The sequence below is a fragment of the Eupeodes corollae genome, chromosome 1 (assembly GCF_945859685.1).
Source record: "Eupeodes corollae chromosome 1, idEupCoro1.1, whole genome shotgun sequence".
NCBI lineage: Eukaryota > Metazoa > Arthropoda > Insecta > Diptera > Syrphidae > Eupeodes > Eupeodes corollae.
Genome location: NC_079147.1, coordinates 39678539 through 39704611, shown reverse-complemented (window position 1 = coordinate 39704611; position 26073 = coordinate 39678539). Strand labels below are relative to the sequence as shown.

Genomic DNA, 26073 nt, shown 5'->3' with positions numbered 1-26073 from the left:
CAAAAAAAAATAAATAATTAGTTACATCCCAGTGGCTACGCACAGAAACCACCCACAAAAATATACACAAAAGCAATACAAACAATTATTTTATCACAAAACTTTAAGAAACACGTAAACATTATGCACAAGATTCAGTATACTAAAAAACTTACTCGACATTTTGTTCAATATAAAAAATAATTAATATTTCCTGTAAGATCACTTTCACACCTTTCACAACTGACAAAGAGCTCAATTTGACTCTCGAATCTCACAAAATATAATCTTCTTATAAGAAATTAAAAAAATCCGCTATTTTATGAGTCTATGTTATATCTGTACCAACGATGGTTTTGCAAAAAAACATACTGGTACGCTAGACAATAAGGTTTTAAAACGTGGTTTCACTACATAACCACCAGGCGGAAAAGGGTTAAATGTTTTTAAGAATTTCTTAGCGATTTGTTAGAGGTTTTTATTCAAGTTTGAGTTCGATCCCAAATTCTGTCACCAAATCTAGCCAGCAGTGTGTTCTAGTGCTTATTCATTTTTGAAACTTTAATGAAAGTGCATCTTAAAAGTTCGAAGGAACAGAGGTGACAACCCTGTTTCCAAAATAATGACATACAAAATTAGGTGTATTATGTGAAACTTGGAAGATTTTGTGCGCAGTAAGTTTCTTCACCGTGTCATACTGCTTCGATCTCCAATTCTGTCCAGCGTAAAAAAGTATCGATGAGCTATAGTCCATGTTGCACTGATTGCGCTATTGGCCTTCATCAGCCTTCCTTTCAAATGTCTTTGCATGCTTACATTTATTTTTTAAATCATATTCTTATATTTAACTAGGTTAGCTATTAAGCTCCAAAAAAGGCGTTTATCACAAGCTGCAATGATTTAGTCGAACCTGCTAAAAGTACAATGTCACGTCATAGGTGAACATCAATATTTTAATTATCTTTCCGGGCATATTCAACATAGTATTGTAAAGCATCTTGCACATGAAAACTGTGGATGTTCGCATATTTTGACTTTCCTTTCAAATGAGCTTTATTTCTATTCGCAGACAGCGACGAACTGTCGAACAATTTATTCGTTGCAGTGTGGATAGTATGTGGAACGCGAATAGAGTTTGACAGTTCGTAGCAAACACACTGCAATTCGTTACTACCAAATTGTTTTTACAAAATTCTCTTATTATTGAGAACAAAATGCAAATTTTATTATCGTAGCATAGTTTGAATTGGTTTCTTATAATTAAAATGTGTTTTTGTTTGAAATTGACTTTTTGAAATGTGTAAAATCACGTTTGTTCGTCCATTCGTTCATTCGTTGTTCGCTCTCATGTGCAAGGCTCTTAAGAGCATTTTGCATTTTGCTGCGGAAGATAACCTTACCCTCAAATCGTTCATGCAAAACGTCAATCGTGGGGTTTGCTGTGTGGCACGTACCACCGTCGCCGTCCTGCTGCAACCACATATCTTCTAGGTTTATATGGCTCAAATTGGCCCATAAGAAATTAGTTATCATCGTTATGTAGCGCTGTGACCGCCTTGATAACGTCGTTTTCAAAAACGTACGCACCAATTACGCCACCGGCACGAAATCAACACCGAAACGATAACTTTTTGCGGATGCATTATCACCCGGGGAACCTCACGTGGGTTGGTGCCGTCCGATATATGGTAATTTTGCTTGTTATCACAGCCACCCATCCAAAAATGCGCCTCGCCATTGAAGGTGATTTTTCGGCAAAAATTAAATTGTTCTTCCAAACGATTGGAAGCAAAGTCAGCAAAAAAAGTCGTTGTCTATGGTCATGAACTTTGAGCTACAAGTTGAAGTCTGCGAAATGCCGAGTTCTCATGTACGGCGAGGAATAGACTGCCTCGGGTTCTGCTGTACACTTTCACGGACCGCAGCAATGTTCTCGGGTGATCTTGCGTTCCTTAAACATACGGGTATTAGCTGATTGGTTACTGAACCGATTGTCTCAAATTTGGCCATCAAACGTTAAAATTCGGCTGTGAAGGGCCACCATGTCTTCCGTAAACATGCTGTTGAATCGTGTAACTTACCATCATGATTTGGCATAAAAAGCTTGTGATATTTTATAGGTTTAATAAAAAGCAACGTGTTGTGAGGTTAGTCTTTATTCAAGTGCCTGCTCTTTTTATTTTGTGATAGTCTTTCTTATAATTCTTACAACAAATGACGTGGTGCCAACCTACCAAGTAAATGCAAGTTTATAAAGGCTAGTGTTACGCTGATACTACAAAGCTGAATAATAAACAAAAGATTTGACAGATTTCACCAAAACAAAATGGAGTGCCAAAATCTACCCCCGCCAATTGAAAAAGCACCCCACAGAAAATCACAGAAAAATCAAAACATGGAAACGGATAAGAAGTTATCAGTGTGGGTTGCCTCAGCTTTTTTCGTTGTTCTTAGCTGGCTCTTTGTTCTAAAATTCATAAAGGTTTTTTTTTTTATTTTAAAATGTCTTCAGGGGCCAATTTTATTAAACTATGAAGAGTTCAATGGTTTTGAATATTTACTTACTTAGTTACTTAAGGTGGCGCTACAGTCCGGGTGGACCTGAGCCTCAACCAACATGCGTCTCCAGCCAGCTCGGTCCCTAGCTAGCTGTGTCCAGTTTTGCACACCAAGTTGGCTGAAGTCTTCACCCACTTGTCTGCGCCACCTTAGTTGCGGTCTTCCTCTACTCCGCCGTCCCTCGGGATTTAATTCCAAGACCTTCCGGGCTGGAGCGTTGATGTCCATTGGCTCTACATGACTCAGCCATCGATGCCGTTGGAATCTAATTCTATTAACTAGGTCAGTGTCGGTATACAGCCCGTACAGTTCGTCGTTATATGTTCTCCTCCATTCTCCATCTATGCATACGGGACCGAAAATCACTCGAAGAATTTTTCTCTCGAAGCATCCTAAGACGCTCTCATCTTTCTCTGACAGGGTCTAGACCTCAGAGCCATAAATGAGAACCGGGATGATGAGTGTCTTATTGATGGTGATTTTAGGTGCTCAAGAGAGAGGTTTACTTCTCAATTGCCTTTTAAGTCCAAAGAAGCAGCGATTTGCAAGAATTATTCTTCGTTTGATTTCAGCGCTGGTGTCGTTGTCTGTATTTATAGCGGTGCCTAGGTAGACAAAGTCCTTAACTATCTCGAAGTTATACCTATCCAAGGTTACGTTTCATCCAAGATGTCGTTGTTCATTGTCCTTTTTTGATGACAGCATATACTTGAAAAACTACAATATTTACTATGGTGACAGCTACCACGAAAACCAACAGCGCTTATTTGGATGCTGCTTCGTCATTGGAGCCAGACTTAGGCAAGAAGTCTTGAGCTATAGGTGCATCAATGAGCGCCTCATGACCATACGCATCAAGGCTAAACTCGGCAACATTAGCCTGATATGCGCGCACGCCCCCACAGAAGAGAAAGACGACAACACCAAAGATATGTTCTTCGAGCTCTTAGACAAAACATATGAGCAGTGCCCTAGCTACGATATTAAAATAGTCCTGGGCGATTTTAATGCCAAGCTAGGAAGGGAAGACATCTTTGGTGGAATAATCGGGAAGAACAGCCTGCACGACAACACTTCCGACAACGGATTCAGGCTCATAGATTTTGCTGCGGGCGAAAACTCATGGTAGCCAGTACGCGTTTTCCACACCTCAATATCCACAAAGGTACTTGGACTTCTCCAGATCAATCTACCGTCAACCAGATTGACCAAATTGCGATCGACGCCAGACACGCTTCCAGCATCATGGATGTCCGAACTTTCCGAGGAGCTAACATCGACTAGGACCACTACATCGTTGTAGCCAAGGTAGCACTTCGGATTTCCAGACCCAAGGCAAAACAGGGAACTGCTGGGAGAAGGTACAACGTCGAACGGCTATAATCGCCAGAGATCGCCAAATCCTTTTCCCACCGCGTTACAAATAACCTCTCTCGAAGTTCTCTGCCGCCAACACAAGGTATCGAAAACCAGTGGCAACATTGCCAAGATGCAATCAGAGAAGACGCCTCTGATGTGCTGGGTTTCAAACAGCCACCAACAAGGAACCCCTGGTTTGATGAGGAATGTCGGCAGGCAAATGCAGCCAAACAACAGGCACGCAAAGCGGCGCTGCATAAAAGGACGAGAGCTGCTCGTGAGACCCAAGGCAAAACAGGGAACTGCTGGGAGAAGGTACAACGTCGAACGGCTATAATCGCCAGAGATCGCCAAATCCTTTTCCCACCGCGTTACAAATAACCTCTCTCGAAGTTCTCTGCCGCCAACACAAGGTATCGAAAACCAGTGGCAACATTGCCAAGATGCAATCAGAGAAGACGCCTCTGATGTGCTGGGTTTCAAACAGCCACCAACAAGGAACCCCTGGTTTGATGAGGAATGTCGGCAGGCGAATGCAGCCAAACAACAGGCACGCAAAGCGGCGCTGCATAAAAGAACGAGAGCTGCTCATGAGTTCTATGAGCAGAAGAGGCGAGAGGAACGCCGACTTCTCAGAACGAAAAAGAGAGGGCATGAGAAGCGTGCGGTCGAAGATGTTGAGAGGTTTAAAAGCAGGAATGAAGTTCGAAAGTTTTATGAACAGGTGAAACGAAATTCGCAAGTACATAAACCTAGAACCGAAGGCTGCAAAGACGAAAGTGGAAACATCATAGTGCAACCGCAGTCAATGCTGAGGATATGGAAGGACGCTGTCAGGCAGGATGAACCATTCAACATAGACGACGAAAGCCAACAATCCCGCTCCGACTTAGACGAAGTAAAGATTGCCATATCTAAGCTGAAGTCTAATAAAGCCGCTGGAGGGGATGGCTTGAATGCCGAGCTCTTTATAAGTGGAGATAAGTTGTTTAGGAGCATGCACCAACTTATCTGTTGTTGTTATCTGGAATCAGTCTACTTAACATCCCCTATAAAATCTTCTCTGCCGTAAAGCCCATCGTCAACAACCTAATAGGTCCTTATCAGTGTGGTTTTAGACCAGGAAAGTCCACAGTTGATCAAATATTCACATTATGGCAGATCCTGGAAAAAACCCATAACATCACACCCAACTTCTTTTCATCGATTTTAAAGCCGCATATGACAGCATCTACAGAGACAAGCTATATAGTTTTGGCATCTCTGCCGAACTCGTCCATTTGTGCAGGATGACCATGGAGAATTCAAAGAATTCAAAAAAGGTTTTAGACAAGGTGATGCGCTGTCATGTGGTTTTTTTAACATCGTGCTTGAAAGAATAGTGCAGAGCTCAAACGCCAACACTAGAGGCACTATCTTTTAAAAGTCTGTCCAATTACTAGAATATGCTGATGGCATTGACATAATCGGAAGAACTTAGCGTGATGTCAATGGGGCTTTGTGAGTATTGAGTCAGAGGCGGCAAAAATGGGTTTAACGGTTAATGAGGGCAAAACAAAGTACATGCTGTCGTCTAGAAAGGACATACAACACCGACGTCTTGGTCAAAACGTCACCATCAACAGACGTAACTTTCAGGTAGTCAAGGACTTCGTCTACCTAGGCTCCGCTGTAAACGCATAAAACAACACCAGCGCTGAGATCAAACGCAGAATAACTCTTGCTAACCGCTGTTTCTTTGGACTAAGAAAGCAATTGAGTATTAAAGTCCTCTCTCGAGGGACCAAAGTGTTGCTATATAAGACCATTATTATCCCCGTCCTGCTATACGGTGCAGAGGCATGGACTATGACAAAAGCGGATGAAAGCACCTTAGGTCGCTTGGAGAGAAAAGTTGACGGTTGAGTTTTGCACAATTCTTTCCAGAACGATGTTGAAGAAGTCGCATGACAGTGCATCGCCTTGTCTAAAACCTCTTTTGACATCAAATGCATCGGTAAGATGTTTTCCGACCTTGATAGAGCAGCGTGCATTCTCCATCGTCATTCTGCACAAACGTATAAGTTTGACAGGGATGCCAAAACTAGACATTGCTCTGTAGAGCTCTTCCCTATAGATACTGTCATACGCGGCTTTAAAATCAAAGTCGATAAAGAGATTGTGGGCATAGATTGGAAGTTTCTGTTGCTTTTTTTCCAATTTTTTAATATTTATAATATATTAGGAGTATTTGCTGAGATTAAAGCAAATTCAAATTAGTTCTACGAACGGTTTCTCTCAAAATTCTCGAAATCTATTTCAAATAATACTTCGAGGAATTTTCCTTCAAGAACTCATTGTTTTAACCTTTGAACCATGCAACACGCGATAACGTATCATGTTGGATAAAGTGTTTTTGTTCCAGTGAAATATTTCTTCAAAGGTTTTAAACACTTGGAAGAAATTCGATTTAAAAACTCAAAAAAGTGTCACAATAACAAAGGAACCAACACCAAAAGAAACAAAATATACATTTTGTAAAACCACTAAGCCTTCCGCGTTTCGGAGTATAAATAAATTTGTCTCGTAAACAAAAAGTATCTTTTTACTTTTAAAAAACACTACACCGCTTTTTCTTCATATGAAAAATGTTTCCAAGAACATTGGGAATTGGTCCTTTATCAACCAATGCGCCAAAAAAAAAGATGTGTACTCGTAACTCATATATAAAGCTTTGTTTTTTTTTTATTTTAATTTTTAAGAAACAAAAATCAATGAGGGTGATGCAACGTGTGTCTTGTTGCTGCCTCAAGGCTTCTTACAGCCAAGGCAGGGAGATCGTCATCTATCCCACATCTGAGATAGAGATGTACACACAAATTGGTACGTGAGCATGTAGATATGCTGTAGTGCGGCGTTTTCTAGTCATAGTCGTTTTGGTAGTCGTCGCTTAAGTTTCCGGGGTTACGCAAGGGACCAGTCAGTGAGGCAATCAGGTCACGAACGTTTTCTGGTTTCTTTAACCCTTTTGGGCTTAATTTGTCCTTCCTTTCCTACTGCTGCCGTGCTGCGTCGCGTCGCGTCACCATCGTTGTCGTCGGTTGTAGTGTCAGTTTTGCTACAGAGCTACATACTTTGTTGGAGTAAACTTTTTACGAGTTACCCTGAGGTTTCGTCCTGTGCTGTTGCTGTTTATGTAATTTATTTACAATAAAATAACACTTCACAGCGAGAGTGGAGCAGAGCACAGCAGCAGCAGAGCAGTGATGACGATTCCATTGCAGATATAAATACGGGTATATGTATATTTTTATTTTATTTTGGATGATGCTGGGCCGGTACGGTGCCGGTGGTGGTGGTATTTCCGATTCTTCGGCGTCGTCCTCGTACTCGTCCTAGTCGTCGTTATTTGCCTCTTGAGGTTGACGATTCTGGATATGGTACTGGCTCTAGTTTTGGCTCCAAACCTGCTCTTATATGTTTATATTTATTGGGGACACTTTTGAAGATAACTCCTTGGAGGAGCTAAAATTAGTTTGAAGGTTCACTGTACTCTCATAGCTCTCTTATTTTTCTCGGTACCCAGAACCGTTTCTAACAGGTCAGTTTTTTTTCAATTAGAAAAGATGTTAATGGAAGTAACTAGGTGGTAGGTAAGGTAGTAAAAAAGTTGCCATGGAGGTATAATAAAGTCATTGGCATTGCAGAATTTATATGGGCTTGAGGGTTGGTTTATTTTCTATACGTGGTGCGATGATGTAGACGAAATCCAATTTGTTCTATTATTGACACGAGAGTGATGAGTGAATTTTGTGTAGAATACAAAAGTACCTCTCTACCTAGGTAACTAACTGTTACAGTTTTCGTATACAATTCAATGCAAACCATGCAGATGACGTATTCATCAACTTTATTTTTATTTTTTTTTGTTTTTTTTTTTTTTCAAACAAGTTCATAATGGCCTTGTTTTTGAGTTGAAGAACCCCTCAATAGTGATGATGCTGGTAGGTAGTGGTTCTGGTCTATAAATGATATAGTGGTTTTGGTTTTGAAAGTTGTTGGTTTGTGGACTTTGAGGGGAAACAATTGGTTTTACGGATCTTTTGTTCTTTTGAGATTTGTGAACTTTTTGAAAATCAAGAACTCACATTCACATTCACATTTATTTACTTTAACTTTAAGCTATTTTTGATTTAGTGTTAAGTAAATGTACAATGAACATACATGTTTATAAGTAATTGAAGATGCAGGCAATAATCTGCATACATATTATGTGCTATTAAATTTGATGTTTATTTATTGAGTCACCAATTTTGGAGTTGAAAATAAATTTGTCTTATCCTACTTTTGGTTTGAATAATAAACGGTGATTTTTTAAGAGCTTGAGAACTTTAAAAAAAAAAAACGCATACAATTTGCAAAATCTCATCGATTCTTTATTTGAAACGTTAGATTGGTCCATGACATTTACTTTTTGAAGATAATTTCATTTAAATGTTGACCGCGGCTGCGTCTTAGGTGGTCCATTCGGAAAGTCCAATTTTGGGTAACTTTTTCGAGCATTTCGGCCGGAATAGCCCGAATTTCTTCGGAAATGTTGTCTTCCAAAGCTGGAATAGTTGCTGGCTTATTTGTGTAGACTTTAGACTTGACGTAGCCTCACAAAAAATAGTCTAAAGGCGTCAAATCGCATGATCTTGGTGGCCAACTTACCGGTCCATTCCTTGAGATGAATTGTTCTCCGAAGTTTTCCCTCAAAATGGCCATAGAATCGCGAGCTGTGTGGCATGTAGCGCCATCTTGTTGAAACCACATGTCAACCAAGTTCAGTTCTTCCATTTTTGGCAACAAAAAGTTTGTTAGCATTGAACGATAGCGATCGCCATTCACCGTAACGTTGCGTCCAACAGCATCTTTGAAAAAATACGGTCCAATAATTCCACCAGCGTACAAACCACACCAAACAGTGCATTTTCGGGATGCATGGGCAGTTCTTGAACGGCTTCTGGTTGCTCTTCACTCCAAATGCGGCAATTTTGCTTATTTACGTAGCCATTCATCGCTGAACAAAATTTGTCGATAAAAAAGCGGATTTTCTGCCAACTGCTCTAGCGCCCATTCACTGAAAATTCGACGTTGTGGCAGATCGTTCGGCTTCAGTTCTTGCACGAGCTGTATTTTATACGGTTTTACACCAAGATCTTTGCGTAAAATCTTCCATGTGGTCGAATAACACAAACCCACTTGCTGCGAACGGCGACGAATCATTTCACGGTCTTCAGCAACACTCTCAAAAACAGACGCAATATTCTCTTCTGTACGCACTGTACGCATTCGTGTGGTTGGTTTAATGTCCAATAAAGTAAACTGAGTGCGAAACTTGGTCACAATCGCATTAATTGTTTGCTCACTTGGTCGATTATGTAGACCATAAATCGGACGTAAAGCGCGAAACACATTTCGAACCGAACACTGATTTTGGTAATAAAATTCAATGATTTGCAAGCGTTGCTCGTTAGTAAGTCTATTCATGATGAAATGTCAAAGCATACTGAGCATCTTTCTCTTTGACACCATGTCTGAAATCCCGCCTGATCTGTCAAATACTAATGCATGAAAATCCTAACCTCAAAAAAATCACCCTTTAAAAGTGAGTATACGCCTCAGTGTACCAATTTGATTCATTTGTTCTCGATTTTTAGAATTGTTAGAAAACTTCAAAGCTTTCAATATTAAATTTTAATCTCGTTAAAAATCAATAGAAAACTATGTATTTATTTATTCGTCTTAAAAGTTACACACTCTATTTAGACTAATAACTATGATACTTACTTACTTAGGTCCTCAGACCAATTAAGTACGTTGGGAACTCCTTAAGGGGCATAGGGCCTCTACTACGACAACGCGCCATCGTGTACTGTTTCCGGAGATGTGTTTCAGCTCCATCCAACTCTTGCCTAGTGGCGCTGATTGCGCCTCGACTGTCCGGCACCATGTGCTTCTCGGTCGTCCAGCGTTTTTTTCCTCTTTTTGTGAGCGGATTGCACTGCCTTTGACTTTTACCTTTTCGAAGCGTATGACCAATCCATTGCCACTTAAGTCTTCGTATTATAGATCTTATAGGTTCCTGACCTGTCCCTCTATGGTGGACCTCACTTGATATGCTGTTTGGCCAGAAAATCCTAAGAATCCTAAGATTTGCAGCTTTCTTGTAATGGCTGAAGTAACCTTCCAAGTTGCTGCACCCATAAAGAAGCACAGATTCGACATTTGTGCGAAACAGTCGTAGCTTTGTTATTAAGCTGATAGAGTTATTCCTCCAAATTTTTGAAAAACCGAAAGCCGCTGTTGCTTTGCCGATGCGGCAGATGACGTCTTGTTCGGTTCCGCCTTCGATGGAAACAATGCTTCCAAGTTATTGAAAGCTCTCCACTTTTTCCACCATTTGCGAGAAAACATTTATTTGAGAGGATGGTCGGGTTCCGAGGCTGATCATTTTCGTTTTGTCGGAAATAAGTTTTAGCCCCATGACTTCTGCTTCTCTCTCCACACTTGGTGTCATTTGATGGAGATCCATGATCCTATGCAAGAGTAAGCAAACATCGTCCGCGTAATCCAAGTGCTTTAAATAGGATGTCCATTATATCCCTACTTTACCTGACAGAGCTGAGCGCAGTACATCGCTTATCACCAACAAAAACAATATTGCCGACAGAATACAGCCCTGTCTGACTCCGCTTCGGATTTCAAAATCATCTGACAACCTACCATCGTGCAGAACGTGACACCTAGATCCATAAATGCTGCTTTAATAAAGAAATTAATTTTTATGCGATGCCTCTCTTTCGCAAAGCTAACCAGATATACTTTGACGCTATCAAAGGCTTCCTTGAAGTCGACGAACAGCAGGTGTAGTGGTGGTCGATATTCAACGCACTGCTCAATAATTATCTGCCGGGTGTGGATCATTACAAAATGATTTAGCGCGGAATCCTGCTTGTTTGGCATCGAATGTGGCCTCAAGGTGTTCTCTGATGCATTCGAGTATGACTTTTGCTACTATTTTGGCACCGGCAGGTAGAACGCGAATTCCTCTTCTGTTTTCGCAATTTGTAAGATCTTCTTTTTTTGGCAGCTTGAAGATAATTCCCTTCTTCCACTCATCGAGGAAGCTTTCGGTTGTTCATGCTTCTTTTATAAGCGGATGAAACAGTTCGCTTTATGACGTTAGAGCTTTTTTAAAAGCTCTGGAATTTCATCAAGTCCTACCGCTTTGTTGTTCTTAAGGTTTTTAATTGCGGCAACGATCTTATCCTTACTGGGAGGTGCGGTGCGGATTCGGGGTTTAGTTTCTTCAGGGGCTTCAAAATTTGTCGGCTGCCCGTTGTTTGCAAAAACTCGGTTTCTGACCAAGGAAAAGTGTTCTTTCCACCTTCTGACTTGCTCATCCACCGAACTTATCACAGTACCGTCTACATCTTTCACCAGGTGTTGCTTTGAGCTGTGTGCACCGGTCAGCTCTTTGGTAATTCTGTAAACGGTCCTGCTGTCGCACCTGTTTGCAGCATCTTCTGCTTCTTGCACCAATGCGTTGATGTAGTAACGCTTGTCGCGGCGCACACTGCGGTGAACCTCTCTCTTTTTCATGCAATACGAGGAATCCAGTTCGTTTCTTTCTTCCTTTTGTGCAGCAGTTATTCGAGCCCTTTACTGTTTGCGTTCGTTGACCCTTGCCCAAGATTCTTCTGAAAGCCAAGTGTTGTTGCTTTCTTTTTTCCGACCGACTATTCTGTCAGCACCTGAAATGAAAACATTTTTCCCAGCATTGCAATGGTGTTCGATGTCGTCATGTACTGTGCTGCTGATTGTTCTCACTTCGTATGACAGGTGGTCCCTAAATAGTTGACGGGTAGTGGGTCCTTTAGTCTGGCGATGTTGAATTTGGGGGCTCGTGTTGTTCCGTTGGATCTTCAAACTGTAGCTGTCTGCAATCTTAGGGTAGCTATCATTAAGTGATGGTCACGGGCAATTCCCATATCGGTGCCTCTTTTGTTTCGTACATCAAAGAGACTGCTCCTAAAGCGACGACTAATCGCGAAGTGGCCAATTTGGTTGGAAGACGCTTGCCTGTCGCTCAACACCCAGCTAATTTTATGACAGAGTTTGTGTTCAAGCATAGAGCCACCAATCACAAGGCTATTGGCGTTGCAGAAGTCAATGAACCTCTCACCATTATCGTTGCAATTGCCGACTCCGTGAACACCCATCACATGCCTTTGCCCGTTGTTGTTACTGTAGGCGGATTCTAGTTGACTATAAAAGCATTCTTTCTCTTCATCAGATGCGACATGCGAGCTCACTCGGAGCGTAACACCGTATAATGGGAATGGGTCGTACTTTACTTTGAAACCTAGATTTGATAAGCCTTTCCCCATGCGCTCCCACGAAATAAGGCTCCTGGTTGCCGTTTTTATAAGGAGTAACCCAACACCAGCTTCTCGAGCTGGACTATAAATAAATTGGGTGCCCCAACAGTCCGTTTGAGAACTAGTGCCTAGTGACTGACAACTCACAACCATTCCTGTTGTTGAAAGTTGTTAGTCACAAGGCCCTAGTTCTCAAACGGACTGTTGCGCCACCCAATTTATTTTTAAATGCCCAAAAACTCTTAGGATTATTCTTAATATTCGATTCAAGACACAAGATTTGTTGCTTGTATACAATTTTTTTTTTAAAAACTCATACTCCCTTTTAATTTCTGACCACATTTGATTTTATACCGATGTACTTTATTTGTTAATTTTGGAAGAAAAGTTGGAACATTTTCCTAAAGAATTTCAAAGTAAACCTAAATGTTCAAAGAAGAAGAACTATTGAAAGGTCTCAGAATCTGCATTGCTCGGTATGCAACATTCTTACGTTCAGTCGTATCTAACCAGTCGCTCTCCAGTCTCCACAATTGCTGCTTAAGATAGAGTTGGTAGTACTAATGACAGTATTTTTGAGGTGTATCCACTTACATATCTTCTACACTTGGCATGCTGGCCCCAAGACTTATTCTCCTCATTGAAGGCGAGTTTTAACGTTCTAAAGTATGACCAAAGGTGTTACTGGTATTCTCGTTTCATAGGACACACGCGTTTGTTCGAACCTAATCGGCGGATGTGATACGTCAATATTGGCACCACGGTACGTTCGTACCGACATCAGTCATCAGGTCCGATAACTGGCGACCGTCTATCAACACGTCTTCTATTTTGTAATGTCTTCATTGGGTTATCCGCAGGTCGCTTCGTAAATATCTTTACGCGGAAACCTGGTACTCACAACAATCAAGTTTTTCGATGCTGCTAGGTCTAAGACATGATGTCTTCGTGCCTGCGTTATGCATTATAACTTGGGCACGCACTGGATTAGGACCCTTTCTACTTGTAGTAAGACTCTTTCTCTTCTTAAAGAGACTCTAGCCTTTTCCCTGTAGCGTTAAAATCGATAATAGTAGATTTCACTTTTTAGCAGACTAGGGAGGCTTCTTCGAACATATGGTGTTTTTTATGACAGCTGTAGTATACGTCATATTCTTTGACCTGTAAAGCACTATTTCTGTGGCTTGTTGTTGGGCGTGGAGTACCGATAACACTTCTGATATTTTATACAATGTCGACGTTCTAAAAGGTAGTATCCTTAAAGCTCTTCCATCGAAGTTTGATTTCAAATAATCGCATGCTTCCCGATTTGTTCCTATATCGTTCAATATTGGATTACTTACTTACTTACTTAAGGTGGCGGTACAGTCCAGGATGGAACTGGGCCTCAACCAACAAGTGTCTCCAGCCAGCTCGGTCCCTAGCTAGCTGTCTCCAGTTTCGCACGCCAAGTTGGTAGAGATTTTCACCCAAATGGTTCGCGGTCTTCCTCTACTGCGCCGTCTCCCGGGATTGGATTCGAAGACCTTCCGGACTGGAGCGTTGATGTCCATTCGTTCTACATGACCCAGCCATCTAAGCCGTTGGACTTTAATTCTGTTAACTAGGTCAATGTCGTTGTACTCCATTCTCCATCTATGCATACGGGACCAAAAATCACCCGAAGAATTTTTCTCTCGAAGCATCCTAAGACGCTCTCATCTTCCTTTGAAAGGGTCCAGGTCTCAGCGCCATAAATGAGAACCGATATGATGAGTATCTTATATGTAGATGGTGATCTTAGATGCTCGAGAGAGGGCTTTACAACTCAAATGCCTTCTAAATCCCAAGAAGCAGCGATTTGGAAGAGTTATTCTCCATTTGATTCCAGGGCTGGTGTCGTTGTCTGAGTTTTGGCGTTGCCTAGGTAACAAAATCCTCAACTACCTGAAATTTATAGCTCTAATCTCTAAATGGTGACGTTTTGTGAAAGACGTCGTTGTTCAATATTCTTTTTTAATGACAGCATACACAGTAGTACCCGTAGCATGATGGTTAGTGCGTTGGACTGTCATGCAAGAGGTCTTGGGTTCAATCCCTGCCTGTGCCACCATAATTTAAAAAAAATAATTTTCGCGGGTACTGCCTCTTGCGAGGAATTGACAATTCCTTCAAGAGTAATTCTTGTCATGAAAAAGTGCTTTCTCATACTAGCCGTTCGGATTCGGCCTTAAATTGTAGGTCCCTTCCATTCCTGACAACAGTACTCGCACACAGGAATGGTTGAGAGTTGTAAGTCACTAGGCCCTGGTTCACAACGGACTGTTGCGCCACCCCATTTGATTTGATTTGATACACTTGGTCTTGACCTCATTGAATACTAAACCCATCTTCTTCGCTTCATTCGCAATACTTAAAAACTCTCCACTGACATCACGCTTTGATCTTCCAATTATGTCAATATCATCTGCGTATCCCAGTAATTGGATGGACCTTTGGAAGATTGTGCCTCTAGTGTTGACGGTCGAGTTTTGCACAATTCTTTCCAGAACGATGTTGAAGAAGTCGCATGACAGTGCATCGCCTTGTCTAAAACCTTTTTGACATCAAATGCATCGGTAAGATCTTTTCCGACCTTGATAGAACATCGTGCATTCTCCATCGTCATTCTGCACAAACGGATAAGTTTGACGGGATGCCAAAACCAGACATTGCTCTGTAGAGCCACTTCCTATAGATGCTGTCATATGCGGCTTTAAAATCGATAAAGAGATGGTGGGTATAGATTTGAAGTTACTGGGTTTTTTCCAAGATCTGCCATAGTGTGAATATTTGGTCGATAGTGAACTTTCTTGGTCTGCGATACAATATTAAGGAGACTGATGACTCTGTAGTTGGCGCAGTTTAGAGGGTCTCCTTTCTTATGTATCGGGCACACTATGCTGAGATTCCACTCATCAGGCATGCTTTCTTCCGACCATATTTTGCAGATTAGTTGGTGTTTGCTCCCTACCAAGTCATCGCCTGCTGCTTTGAATAGTTCGGCAGCGATGCCGTCAGCTCCAGCAGCTTTGTTTGACTTAAGTTTAGATATAGCTATCTTCACTTTGTCAAGGTCGGGTAGGCGGAATTGTTGATCTGCGTCGCTGAGGTTGAGTGGTTCTATCTCCCTTACAGCGGAATTCGGTTCGTCATCGCCGCTATATAATTTGGAGAAGTGATCTTTCCATATTCTCAGCATCGACTGTGGTTCTACTACGATGTTCCCTTGATCGTCTTTACAGGCTTCGGTTCGTGGCTGGTACCCTTGGGAGGTTTTTTTTACCTTTTGGTAAAATTTACGAACCTCATTAGTGTTGTGACATCCCTCTATCTCCTCGATCGCGCGCTTCTCGTGCCATCTTTTTTTGATCTAAGAAGCCAGTGTTCCTCTCTCCTCTACTGCTTGTAGAGCTCGCGAGCAGTACTGGTCCTCCTGTGCAGCGCCGTTTTGTAGGCCTGTTGTTTCGCTGTGTGCGCTTGCAGGCATTTGTCGTCAAACCAGGGGTTTCGCTGTGGTGGCTGTGTGAAACCTAGCACTTCAGAGGCTGCTTCTCTGATAGCTACAAGTCAATGTTGCCAATGCAGGCAGGATAGGACTATTTAAGAGGTTATTAGAGACTCGATCGGAAAAGGACATGGCAGTCTCTTGCGATTGTAGCCGTCTAACGTCGAATCTTCTTACAGCACTTCCTTGTTTTGGCTTGGATCGGGATATCCGTAACAGTACCTTGGCTACAACGAGGTAGTGGTCCAAATAAATGTTTGCCCTTCGGAAAGTTTGGATATCCTTTATACTGGAGATCTGGTTGACGGTTGATTGATCAGGAGATTTCCACGTCCCCTTGTGGATATTGAAATGTGTTAACTGCGTACTAGCTACCAGAACGTCTCGCCCCGCAGCGAAATCGATCAGCCTGAATCCGTTGTCGGAGGTGGTGTCGTGCAGGATGTATCTCCCAAAGATGTCTGTTGGCGTTAAAATCTCCTAAGATAATTTTAATTTCATAGCCAGGGCACTGCTCATATGTCTTGTCCAAGAGCTTGAAGAATATGTCTTTGGTGTCGTCATCTCTCTCCTCTGTTGGGGCGTATATTAGGCTTATGTTGGCGAATTAAGCCTTGGTGCGGATTGCTGTGATGCGCTCGCCTGCACTGTTGCTACTCAAGACTTTTTGCCTGTGTCTAGTTCCAACAACAAATCCACACCCAAATAGACGCTTTCTTTGTTCTCTTAGTTTGCGTTTGTCCGGTCCACCCCATCGCACTTCGGATCGCGGTTATATATGACTTGCAGGAGTTAAGGGCTTCCGCTAATTGTTCGGCTGCACGTGGTCTGTTAAGGGACCTAACATTCCACGTACAGATCCGAAGTTCGTTGTCCTTATTTCGTTTGCTTGGGTTGTGAACAGTTAATCCGTCCGTATCCGAGGCTTGTTGGTGCTTCGCAACTAAAGGTATTTTGTACGTGGCCAGGAAGTCACCCGACTGCACAACCCCAACCTGGAGGGCCAGATCCTTAGTATAACTCCAAGGAAGGGAAGGGGGAAAAACCGCTCCTTACAGGCTTGAGCTCCGAATATGTCGAAGAAGTCCTATAAGGTGTTCACTAAGTAGTCCAACCTTACTGGAACTGTAGACGCCATCGTTGATTCTATCTCGAGAATTCGTCCGCTGCCGCCTGGATAAGGAGAGGTGCCTTAGTAGAAACACCTCTATTCCCCTCTCTCGTTTGCTGCCCCCAACAACATTCCACTGGGGTTGGAACCCAATCTCCAGTTGAGGTACTAGGCACCCGATGTTCACCGCGGGGAGGTGAGAGTAGAAGTTGATAGACAGAGGTGGGTTTTGAGAAAAACCAGTGGACGCTTGTGTCCTCTTGAATGCACATGTTTACCATTTGAACATCAATATTGGATTAAGGGTGCAAAGTATCTCAGTAACGATCTTTTGCAGCTTTTATGTGACTATCATTTCGTTCAACTATACAATTTGAATTTTTGGTAAATGTATACTTATTGATGCCAATGAGTGTTTTCATTTGACAAATAACCCATATAATGATAATTTGACGTTATCAAGAAAAAGCTACTTTGACAATTTCCTTAAGAAACGAAAATGTTGTTTAATTTGAATTTTTTTACATTGACAGATTAAGGGTGTGTTCACAGTAAAAGATTAGAGTTGTGAAATTACATTTAAAAGGAAATAAAGTTTTCAGAGTTTTTGTGCTGGTTTGACGTTTCAAAAACAAACTTATGAATATGAACTCTTGTTTGTCAAGCAAGACGAAAATAAAGTTGCAAGCGGTGTAAGAAATTATGTATTAAGCTATTTTTATGGCTAAAGCGAAATTTCAGAAGTATTTTTTGACACACATTCAATTAGTTAAAATGGTTGTTCAATTATATTGTAGCATTTATGACCGGTGTTTACATTCGATTGTTTTTGAGGTAAAATATTTTGACATCTCACGGAAACTTGAATATTGAAAGTCATTAATAGCGCGGCACAAAATACTTTAATGTTCTTCTTATCACCACTGTATAATTTTTACTAAGTTTTGTAATGAATTCAGCAGAATTTAATAATTTTTGGTTTTTTTTCTTTCAGCCGTCGAAGATATGATTATACGAAAATATAATGTTTCACAAGAAGACTTCAAGGTAATGGAAACTGTTGTCTTAAAATCTGAACCACACAAAGCCGGACAACAATGGAAATTCACGGGAGCATTTTATTATGCTACCACCGTTCTAACCACGATCGGCTATGGACATTCAACACCAAGTACAATTGGCGGAAAACTCTTTACAATGTGTTATGCAATTGTTGGCATACCATTGGGTCTTGTAATGTTCCAAAGTATTGGAGAAAGAGTGAATAGACTGAGCAGGTAAATACTTTTTTTTTTTCAAAATATCAATAATTTGAAAGTCGTTAACGTAATGTTTTTAAATTTTATTTTATTACAGCTTTGTTATACAATCAGTGAGGATATCACTTCGCTGTAAACGAACTGCGGCTTCCGAAGTAGATTTAATTTGTGTTGTTACAACTTTAAGCTCTCTAACGATAGCCGGTGGTGCTGCGGCCTTCTCGAAATTTGAGGGCTGGAGCTATTTTGATTCAGTATATTACTGTTTTATTACTCTAACTACTATAGGTTTGTATTAAATGAAAATTCTTAAATTATATTTTATTATTAAATAAACCGTAGGCATACAAATGTTCAATATTCAAGCGATAAATTTGTTAACTGACGATTATATTTAATTTTAATGAAACAATTGATTTTCACTTTGTTTCCATATTTAAAATTAGTTACTAAAAGATCAAATCTGGACATCTGATTTTTTTGGTAGATTAACCCCTCTTTGCACTTAATATTAACTAAATTTTTAAAAAATATTTGACAACTCTACCACTCTCGTTAACACGTACACAAAGTTATAATAATAAAATGACACAAAAAAAAAAATCCCAATTGTGTTCCATGCGCCACAAAAAAAAAATCAATTTTTGAAATCTGAATCTGCCAATATAAAACCCCGTTACTATTGTAATCATGTTTTGAACTAAAAATGTTAGATTCTGGATGATCTCGTAAAGGATTTAAAAAGTGTATCATAAAAATACTTATAACATGGTTTTCTCCTAAAAAACAAAAACGACAACTCTTGTAAATACACGCTGACCGAAATTAGTATAATGATAGCAATTCTCTAACTATTCAATTTGACTTTTAAACCTCAAAAACTTTGTGTTAGTGCCCTGCATCCATTTGCTGCAAAATAGCCGATCTGAATTGTTATTAATTAAATTCAAAATGATGGCGCTGCAAGAAGATCTTGCCGATAAAGCTCTTGAACTCACGCAAAAAAAAACACGATTTAACATCTTCCCTGATTGGTTAGGTTAGTTTAGGTTAAAGTAACTGTCCAAGATGGAAACGGACACACTTAGCCCAGTTTAATACCCCATTGTGGTACCACACGAATCTTGAGGCTTCCTCCTACCCTCAATGCTTTCCTATTAGAGAGAGTCCGGTTATGAAACCTATTATCAAGCACCTTGAACGTTTTAAATCTATTGTTGGTCACATGTTTTTTGTGACCTGGCACGTCTTGATGTTGTTCCACCTGGTGTTTGCCTTCTTCATAGCGTCTTGCATTAGCAACAGTTTACAAGTAGCGATTGGTATGCCAGCAAGAGCCAAACGTGGTAGGATAGGCTGCACTGTACCGTTCCTGGTGAGTTCATCTGCCTTACAGTTACCTGGAATGTCTCTATGGCCCGGCACCCAGCAAAGATGAATATTAAACTTTTCTGCCATCTCTATTAGAGATGATCGACAGTTATGGACTGTTATAAAGTTTGTAGAGAAAGAGTCCAGAGATTTAATAGCAGCCTGACTATCTGAGAAAATATGGATATCAGATGTTGATGTCACTTTTTCTTTAAGCCACGAAAAGCCTTCTTTTATCGCCAAAAGTTCCGCCTGGAACACGCAACACGGGAAGGAGGAATGAGAGACTTAATTTCAGTCGTTCAGAGTACGCAACTCTACCAACACCTGCTTTTGTTTTCGAACGAAATATGGATTGACTCATCTTCCAGGAATGTCCTTTCCTCCCAAAAATATCTGGGTAGTATAGAATTGTGGAAGTGCTTTAGAATTGATTCTAAGTACCTTAGAATTACGGAGTGGCCAATGTTGTTGTTAGTTCATTGCGACAAAGCTTTGAGGCGAATAGCAGAGCTCGAAGTGATTTGTTTGCTAAATATGTCAAGAGGTGTAAGGTGTGCCGCAGATGGGGTCGTGCGAAGCGATCCGCTTATACATAGGCAGGCTGAACGTTGGACTTTATTTAGCTTATCCCTGTTTATACCTTTCTCTAAAGCAGTCCACCATACTGCCACACCGTACGTTAAAATCGGTCTGATTAGCGATGTGTATAGCCAATGCGTGATTCTGGGTTGTAAGCCCCATTTAATACCAATAGCTTTTTTGCAAGAAAAGAGAGCTACAGTAGGTGTTTCGATTTCCAATTTAGTTTTTTTGTCTAAGACAAGACCCAGGTATTTAGCCTCATCTGAGAATTTTAATTGGATTCCTTTAATATAGGGAGGGTTGACAAATGGAATTTTGTATTTCCTCGAAAATAAGACCAGATCGGTTTTGTCTGGGTTAACACCCAGTCCACACCGATCAGCCCAAAGTATTAGTCTGTCCAAGGCATTTTGTAAGAGTTCTTTGCTTTCCTGAAACTGCTATAGCAACGTCGTCCGCATAGGCTATCAATCTGAAACTCTCCGCATCCAGATTAGTTAGGATTTCATTTACCACTAGGTTCCAGAGGAAAGGGGATAGAACACCACCTTACGGTGTTACTCTACTAACGAATCGTCTACTAGAAGAGTTGCCCAGATTTGTGTTAATTATTGTGCTAGTAAGCATTAAATGAATTAACTCCCGAAGAAAACTCTCTACGTTTTGAGATGTTAGTGCAAATGTGATTGCAGATGTGTCCACGTTGTTAAAGTCACCTCCGATATCAAGAAAAGCAACCATAGTGAACTCTTTATGATGGAGCGAATATTCGACGGTGTGTATTAAGGCGTGTAACGCTGTTTCCAATGATTTACCTTTACATTATAGGCATGTTGAGACGAAGAAAGAAGTCTTGTATCAATACTTGCCCTTAAATGGATATCAATCAATCTTTCCAAGGTCTTAAGAAGGAAATGGATATCAATCAATCTTTCCAAGGTCTTAAGAAGGAATGATGATAGGTTTATATGTCGTAGATCTTTAGGAATTGACTTGCGAGCTTTTACCTGCTTTGGGTATTAAAACAACTTTAAATTCTCTATATGTCGAGGGAACATGGACCAAGTAAAGACAGCTGGTAAAAATTGCCTCAAGGATTAGCGCAATTATGTCAGAAGTCTTTTTTGTAGTTCGGCTGGTATAATTCCATCTGGTCCTGCAGATTTAAATGGTTTGAAGCAGTTGAGAGCCCATTGTAGATTGTCCTTTGTGATCAGACCTTGTGCATTTTTCAAGCAGCTTGTATTAGTTGAAAGTATTTTCCGTAACCTAGAGGCAACAGAAGTTTCTTCTATCGTGGAACAGAAGGATCGCCAAGTAAGAGGCTAGTCTTGCGGCTTTGGCTTTCCTGAGCGAGTCAAGCTCTGGGGCCCACCATTGTGGTTTCCTCTTATGTGTATAAGTGGACAAGCAATTTCTAGTGATCTGTTCATAGCTGAGTTGAGGTCATTGACTTTTTTGTCAAGTTCATTAGCGTTAGAGGAAGGACTAGATATTCCAGGTTTTACTAAACTTTGTAATAAGTTCCTGCATGAAGAACAGTCAGTTTTCCGAAAATTTCGAAAAGTCAATGGACTAGGGTGTTCATCTGAACTGGATTTATCTATGATCAGATAACGAGTGTTCTTTAGATACTTTCCAGTCCCTGATTGGCATAATATAGAATTTGAAGTAGGAATTCTAGTTCCGGTGAATGCAAAGTTTCAAAGTTGGTGTTCGCAGTCGTGAAATCAAAATTCTTTACCTATTAAAGAAACTCTACTATAGCGTGATGGTTAGTGCGTATAACTGTCTTGACAAATCTTGGGTTCAATCCCTGCCTGTGTAAAATTAAATTGTTTTTCACAGCTACTGGCTCTTGCTAGAAAGCAACAAATCCTTTCTCAAATAACCAGTTCGGATGCAGCATGAAAACTGTAAGTCCTTTTCATGCCCAAAATTACTTTTGTATAAAAATAAGAATTGACATACAGCCCATATCTCTGGTCAATAAAATTACGTTTTTCTGTCCCACAAACAAAACATTTTTAAAATTTAATTTTAATATATTTAAAAATGTTGATAAAATAGAATTGTTAAGACAATAGATTCCTTACAAAATCAAAACTTACTTTAAAACCGTTTTTTAACTTCCCATAGGAAGTTATTGTAATTGGTCCGATTTGTCAAATTGAAAATTTTGAAATTTTCCCACGTTTCAAGGTCCCTAGAGTCGAAATAAAAGACTTTTAGGAAGATGTCTGTGCGTGCACGCAGCTTGAAAAAAAGGTGAACATAATTTTTGGTCAACCCTAAATATCTTACGAACCAAAAACGCTAGAGACTTGAATTAAATTGTGTATAATATATTGTAACGTGATATCAAAGAAGTACATTTTAAAAAAAATCAATTAAACGGTTTTTTTATAAATCAAAAAAACTGAAAAAAAAAATTTTGTCATCTATTTCATATCCAAAACAATTTTGTGCAACGAAGAATAATGTTTTTGACATCTGAAAAAATTTTGCGAAAAATTGAATTGACAGTTTTTTTTATAAAAAATAAAAACCTAAAAAAACTTAATAAAAGTTGGTAAAAATTGATTTTCGACTCAAATATCTTTTCAAAACTTTGAGATATACTTTTATCTCAATTTTCTTGAGAGCCCTTTCTGCCTTATTATCTGTATAACAACATTTATTTGAAGTCGATATCTCTTCTGGTTCTTGAGCTATAAAAAAAATTGGGTGGCGCAACAGTCCGTTTGAGAACTAGGGCCTAGTGACTGACAACTCTCAACCATTCCTGTGTGCGAGTACTGTTGTCAGCGATGGAAAGGGACCTACTGTTTTAAGTCGAATCTGAACTGCAATTTTTGAGAAAGCACTTTTTATGACAAGAATTACTCTCGGAGAATTTGTCAATTCCTCGCAAGAGGCAATACCCGTGAAAAACTTTAGGTGGAATATGCAGGGATCGAACCCGAGACCTCTCGCATGACAGTCCAACGCACTTTTTTTTTTCAAATTCATTTTTATTTATTCAATCTTAAACCTATCTTAAAGCTAGACAAAAATTCATAAAACTAGCCTAATTATCCATAACTTACAACTAACTTAATGGTCCCATACGGACACTCTAAGCTAAACTATAACACTAATTACTTATGCCTTTCGGCCTTAAGATCTATTTTACTTCAATTTAAATTTTATTTGTTTTGTTTTTATTAGAACATTTTGAAAAAAACTAATATCAATAACCTTTTATATTTATTTTTACTTACAAACTTCTTAAAATAAGGTCCTTAAATAAAACTTAAAAACTAACTTAAACTACCTATTCTACCTATAAACTACTTAAAACTAGAACAACCACAGCAGCAAATCTAACTATCTAACATTTTTGTTTTTCATATTTCGTTGTCTTTTTTTTTTTTTTTTTTATTTTTATTTATTTATTTTTTTAATGTTTTTTTTTTTTTTTTTTATTTCTTGTTTTTTGTTTTTTTTTTTTTTTAATTTAATTTTTTTTTTCGTGCCACCATGCCTATTCTACTTAAAACTAAACCCTTAAACTATAAAACAAGTATGTAAGCCGGCCAAGGCTTAAAACCTCATCCCGACTACCCAATATCAAGTGCCGATTGAAGCCACCAAAACTGGTTCTCCTGCTTCACCCTGTCAGTTCGGTCCCGTTCGGACACAGCCCTACTGAACCGAAGGAGCTCTGCTCCGCCTTGTGCCATGACGTCCCGATTGTACAGGAGTCGCCTATCCACGGTTCTTCGTCTGACGTGGTAGATTAACGGAACTGCCAATCTATCCTGTATCAGACCGCATCTATCTAAAAAGAGGAAAAGCGTGCACTCTCTAAATACTCGTCGTTCGGATAGAACGCCCCGAAAATTAAATTGTTGGTCGAAGACATAGCTCTTGCAATGTGACCTCGAACGAGTTTTATCACGAAATTGTCAATTCTGTTGATTCGGGTCCCGTTGTACAGGACCTCGTTGGAATAATAATGTACATAAGAAGATTCGGCTGTTCGATATAATCCGGTACAGCGTCGTAAACACTGCCGCTCGAACACCCGAAACTTCTCCATCTGGGAAGGGGCGACGTTGAACCACACAGGCCAACCATACACGATCATTGGCCGTATGAGGGCCATGTAGCAAATTACCTTCACTCTGGGGTCAAGCCGACTGCTAAAAAACAGCCGTTTCGTCAGACCGAAGGCTCCTCTGGCCCTGGTCAGAGCAGCATTTATATATCTGTTGAAATATAAATACTGATCTAACCAGATACCGAGGTACTTCACTACACTTTTGCTCGCTAAGATCAACGATGACCATTTTGCGCCAATTTTTACACGTATCCCTCGTGGCCCTAGCCCACGGAGTCCGGAACAGAATTGTCTCTGACTTCTGGACATTTATTTTTAGTTTCCAGTCGTCGCAATATCGCTGAATCTTGTCGAAATCACGCTGCAAGAGAATTCGAATAACCTCAATCTTTCGGGCCGTTCTGTACGCAATTAGATCATCGGCGTACGCAATTGCCTTTGTAAGACTACCTATCAGATCGCTGGTGTAAATGCTGAAGAGAATCGTCGAATTCACCGCTCCCTGTTGAAGACCATTTTCAAATTTTGTTGTGGTAGAAGTTACATTGCCACTTTTGACAACAAACTTTCTACCGTTAAGCATATCATAAAGTATATACAACAATGGCTTGCTTATGCCAAGCCTGCTCAGTTTTAGGTAAAGACCCTCTAACCATACGGTGGCAAAGGCCTTTTCCAAATCAACCAGGACAGCACCTGTGCATTTTTGTTTTGATTTATTCCATTGGATATCAGAAACGAGTTTAGACGCAGCATGGCATGAATTGTGTCATGACCCGCCTTGAACCCGAACTGATTATCCGGAATTATTTTGTTGTCCGCAGCCCACTTAGTCAGAGCCCTATTAATGATCTTTTCGAAAACTTTGCTGATGCTCGGAAGAAGACTTATCAACCGAAGATTTAACGGGTTGGAGTTGTCCTTTCCCTTTTTCGGGAGAGGATGAACCACAGCGGTCTTCCAATGCACTGGATAATAAGCATTATTCAGTGCATTATTGAAGAGCGTGGTGTAAATGTCAATTGCTTCTATCGGTAAATGTCTTAGTACAACGTTGGATATACCGTCGACACCTGCTGACTTTTTGTTTTTTATTGAGTTGAAGATGAGCTGAAGCTCAACCTTCGTCACTAACAAGGAACTTGGTCCCGTTTGCTCGGCGATTATGGCATTTGCCAAGGAATCGTCATTGAACCGCATGAAACCGCGGTTCTCAGATCGCCAATGTGTGATATTATTTCGAAGGTAAAAGTGATTAAGTAGGGCTCTGTTTTCCAGGTCGTGGTTGGGGCGAATGCTAACATTCACCTTGTACACTTGCTGGAAAGCAGCTCCCACCGCCTCCACTTTTTCCTTCGGATCTTCAATTATGTAAAAGTCATCGTCAAAGATGGCTTCCTCTGGATCTATTTGCGCTGTCCTGAGTACGTTTTTGTTCTCTTCAGTTCTTTGGAGTTTAAGACACGGAAGGTCATTATCGTTTTTTTTCCTGAATATCTTGTTGATTTTGGGGAACATACTAGGGTCACTCGAATTAACTGACCGGATCTTGCGGTCCCAGTACTTGTTAATTAATAGCCTGTAGTTCTCCTTAATCAACAGATTGACATTTTTTATTGACGATTTCAGTGTCCTAACCTCCAAGTCGCATGGGTCTGTAAGTCGTCTGTGCAAGTTTTTGAGTCTTGTCAGTAAGCCACTCTTGTGCCTACGTAGTGCGTCAATTGTCGCGTTTCTGTAAGCGTCCATTTGGTCCCGTTCTTTGTACTTTGGGATTGTCCGTTCCATCGTTCGTTTTATTGTTTCGTCCATCT

The 26073-nt window shown here is 40.3% G+C and overlaps 1 protein-coding gene across 1 annotated transcript in view; it reads left to right on the top strand.

The window, feature by feature from the left end:
* LOC129941029 (two pore potassium channel protein sup-9) overlaps positions 1-26073 on the top strand; it is a 54556-nt gene that overhangs the window by 10926 nt on the left and 17557 nt on the right. The window contains exons 2-3 of the mRNA XM_056049572.1: positions 17934-18216; positions 18296-18486. Of these exons, the coding sequence (XP_055905547.1) occupies positions 17934-18216; positions 18296-18486 (474 nt within the window). The remainder of the gene's footprint in view (positions 1-17933; positions 18217-18295; positions 18487-26073) is intronic.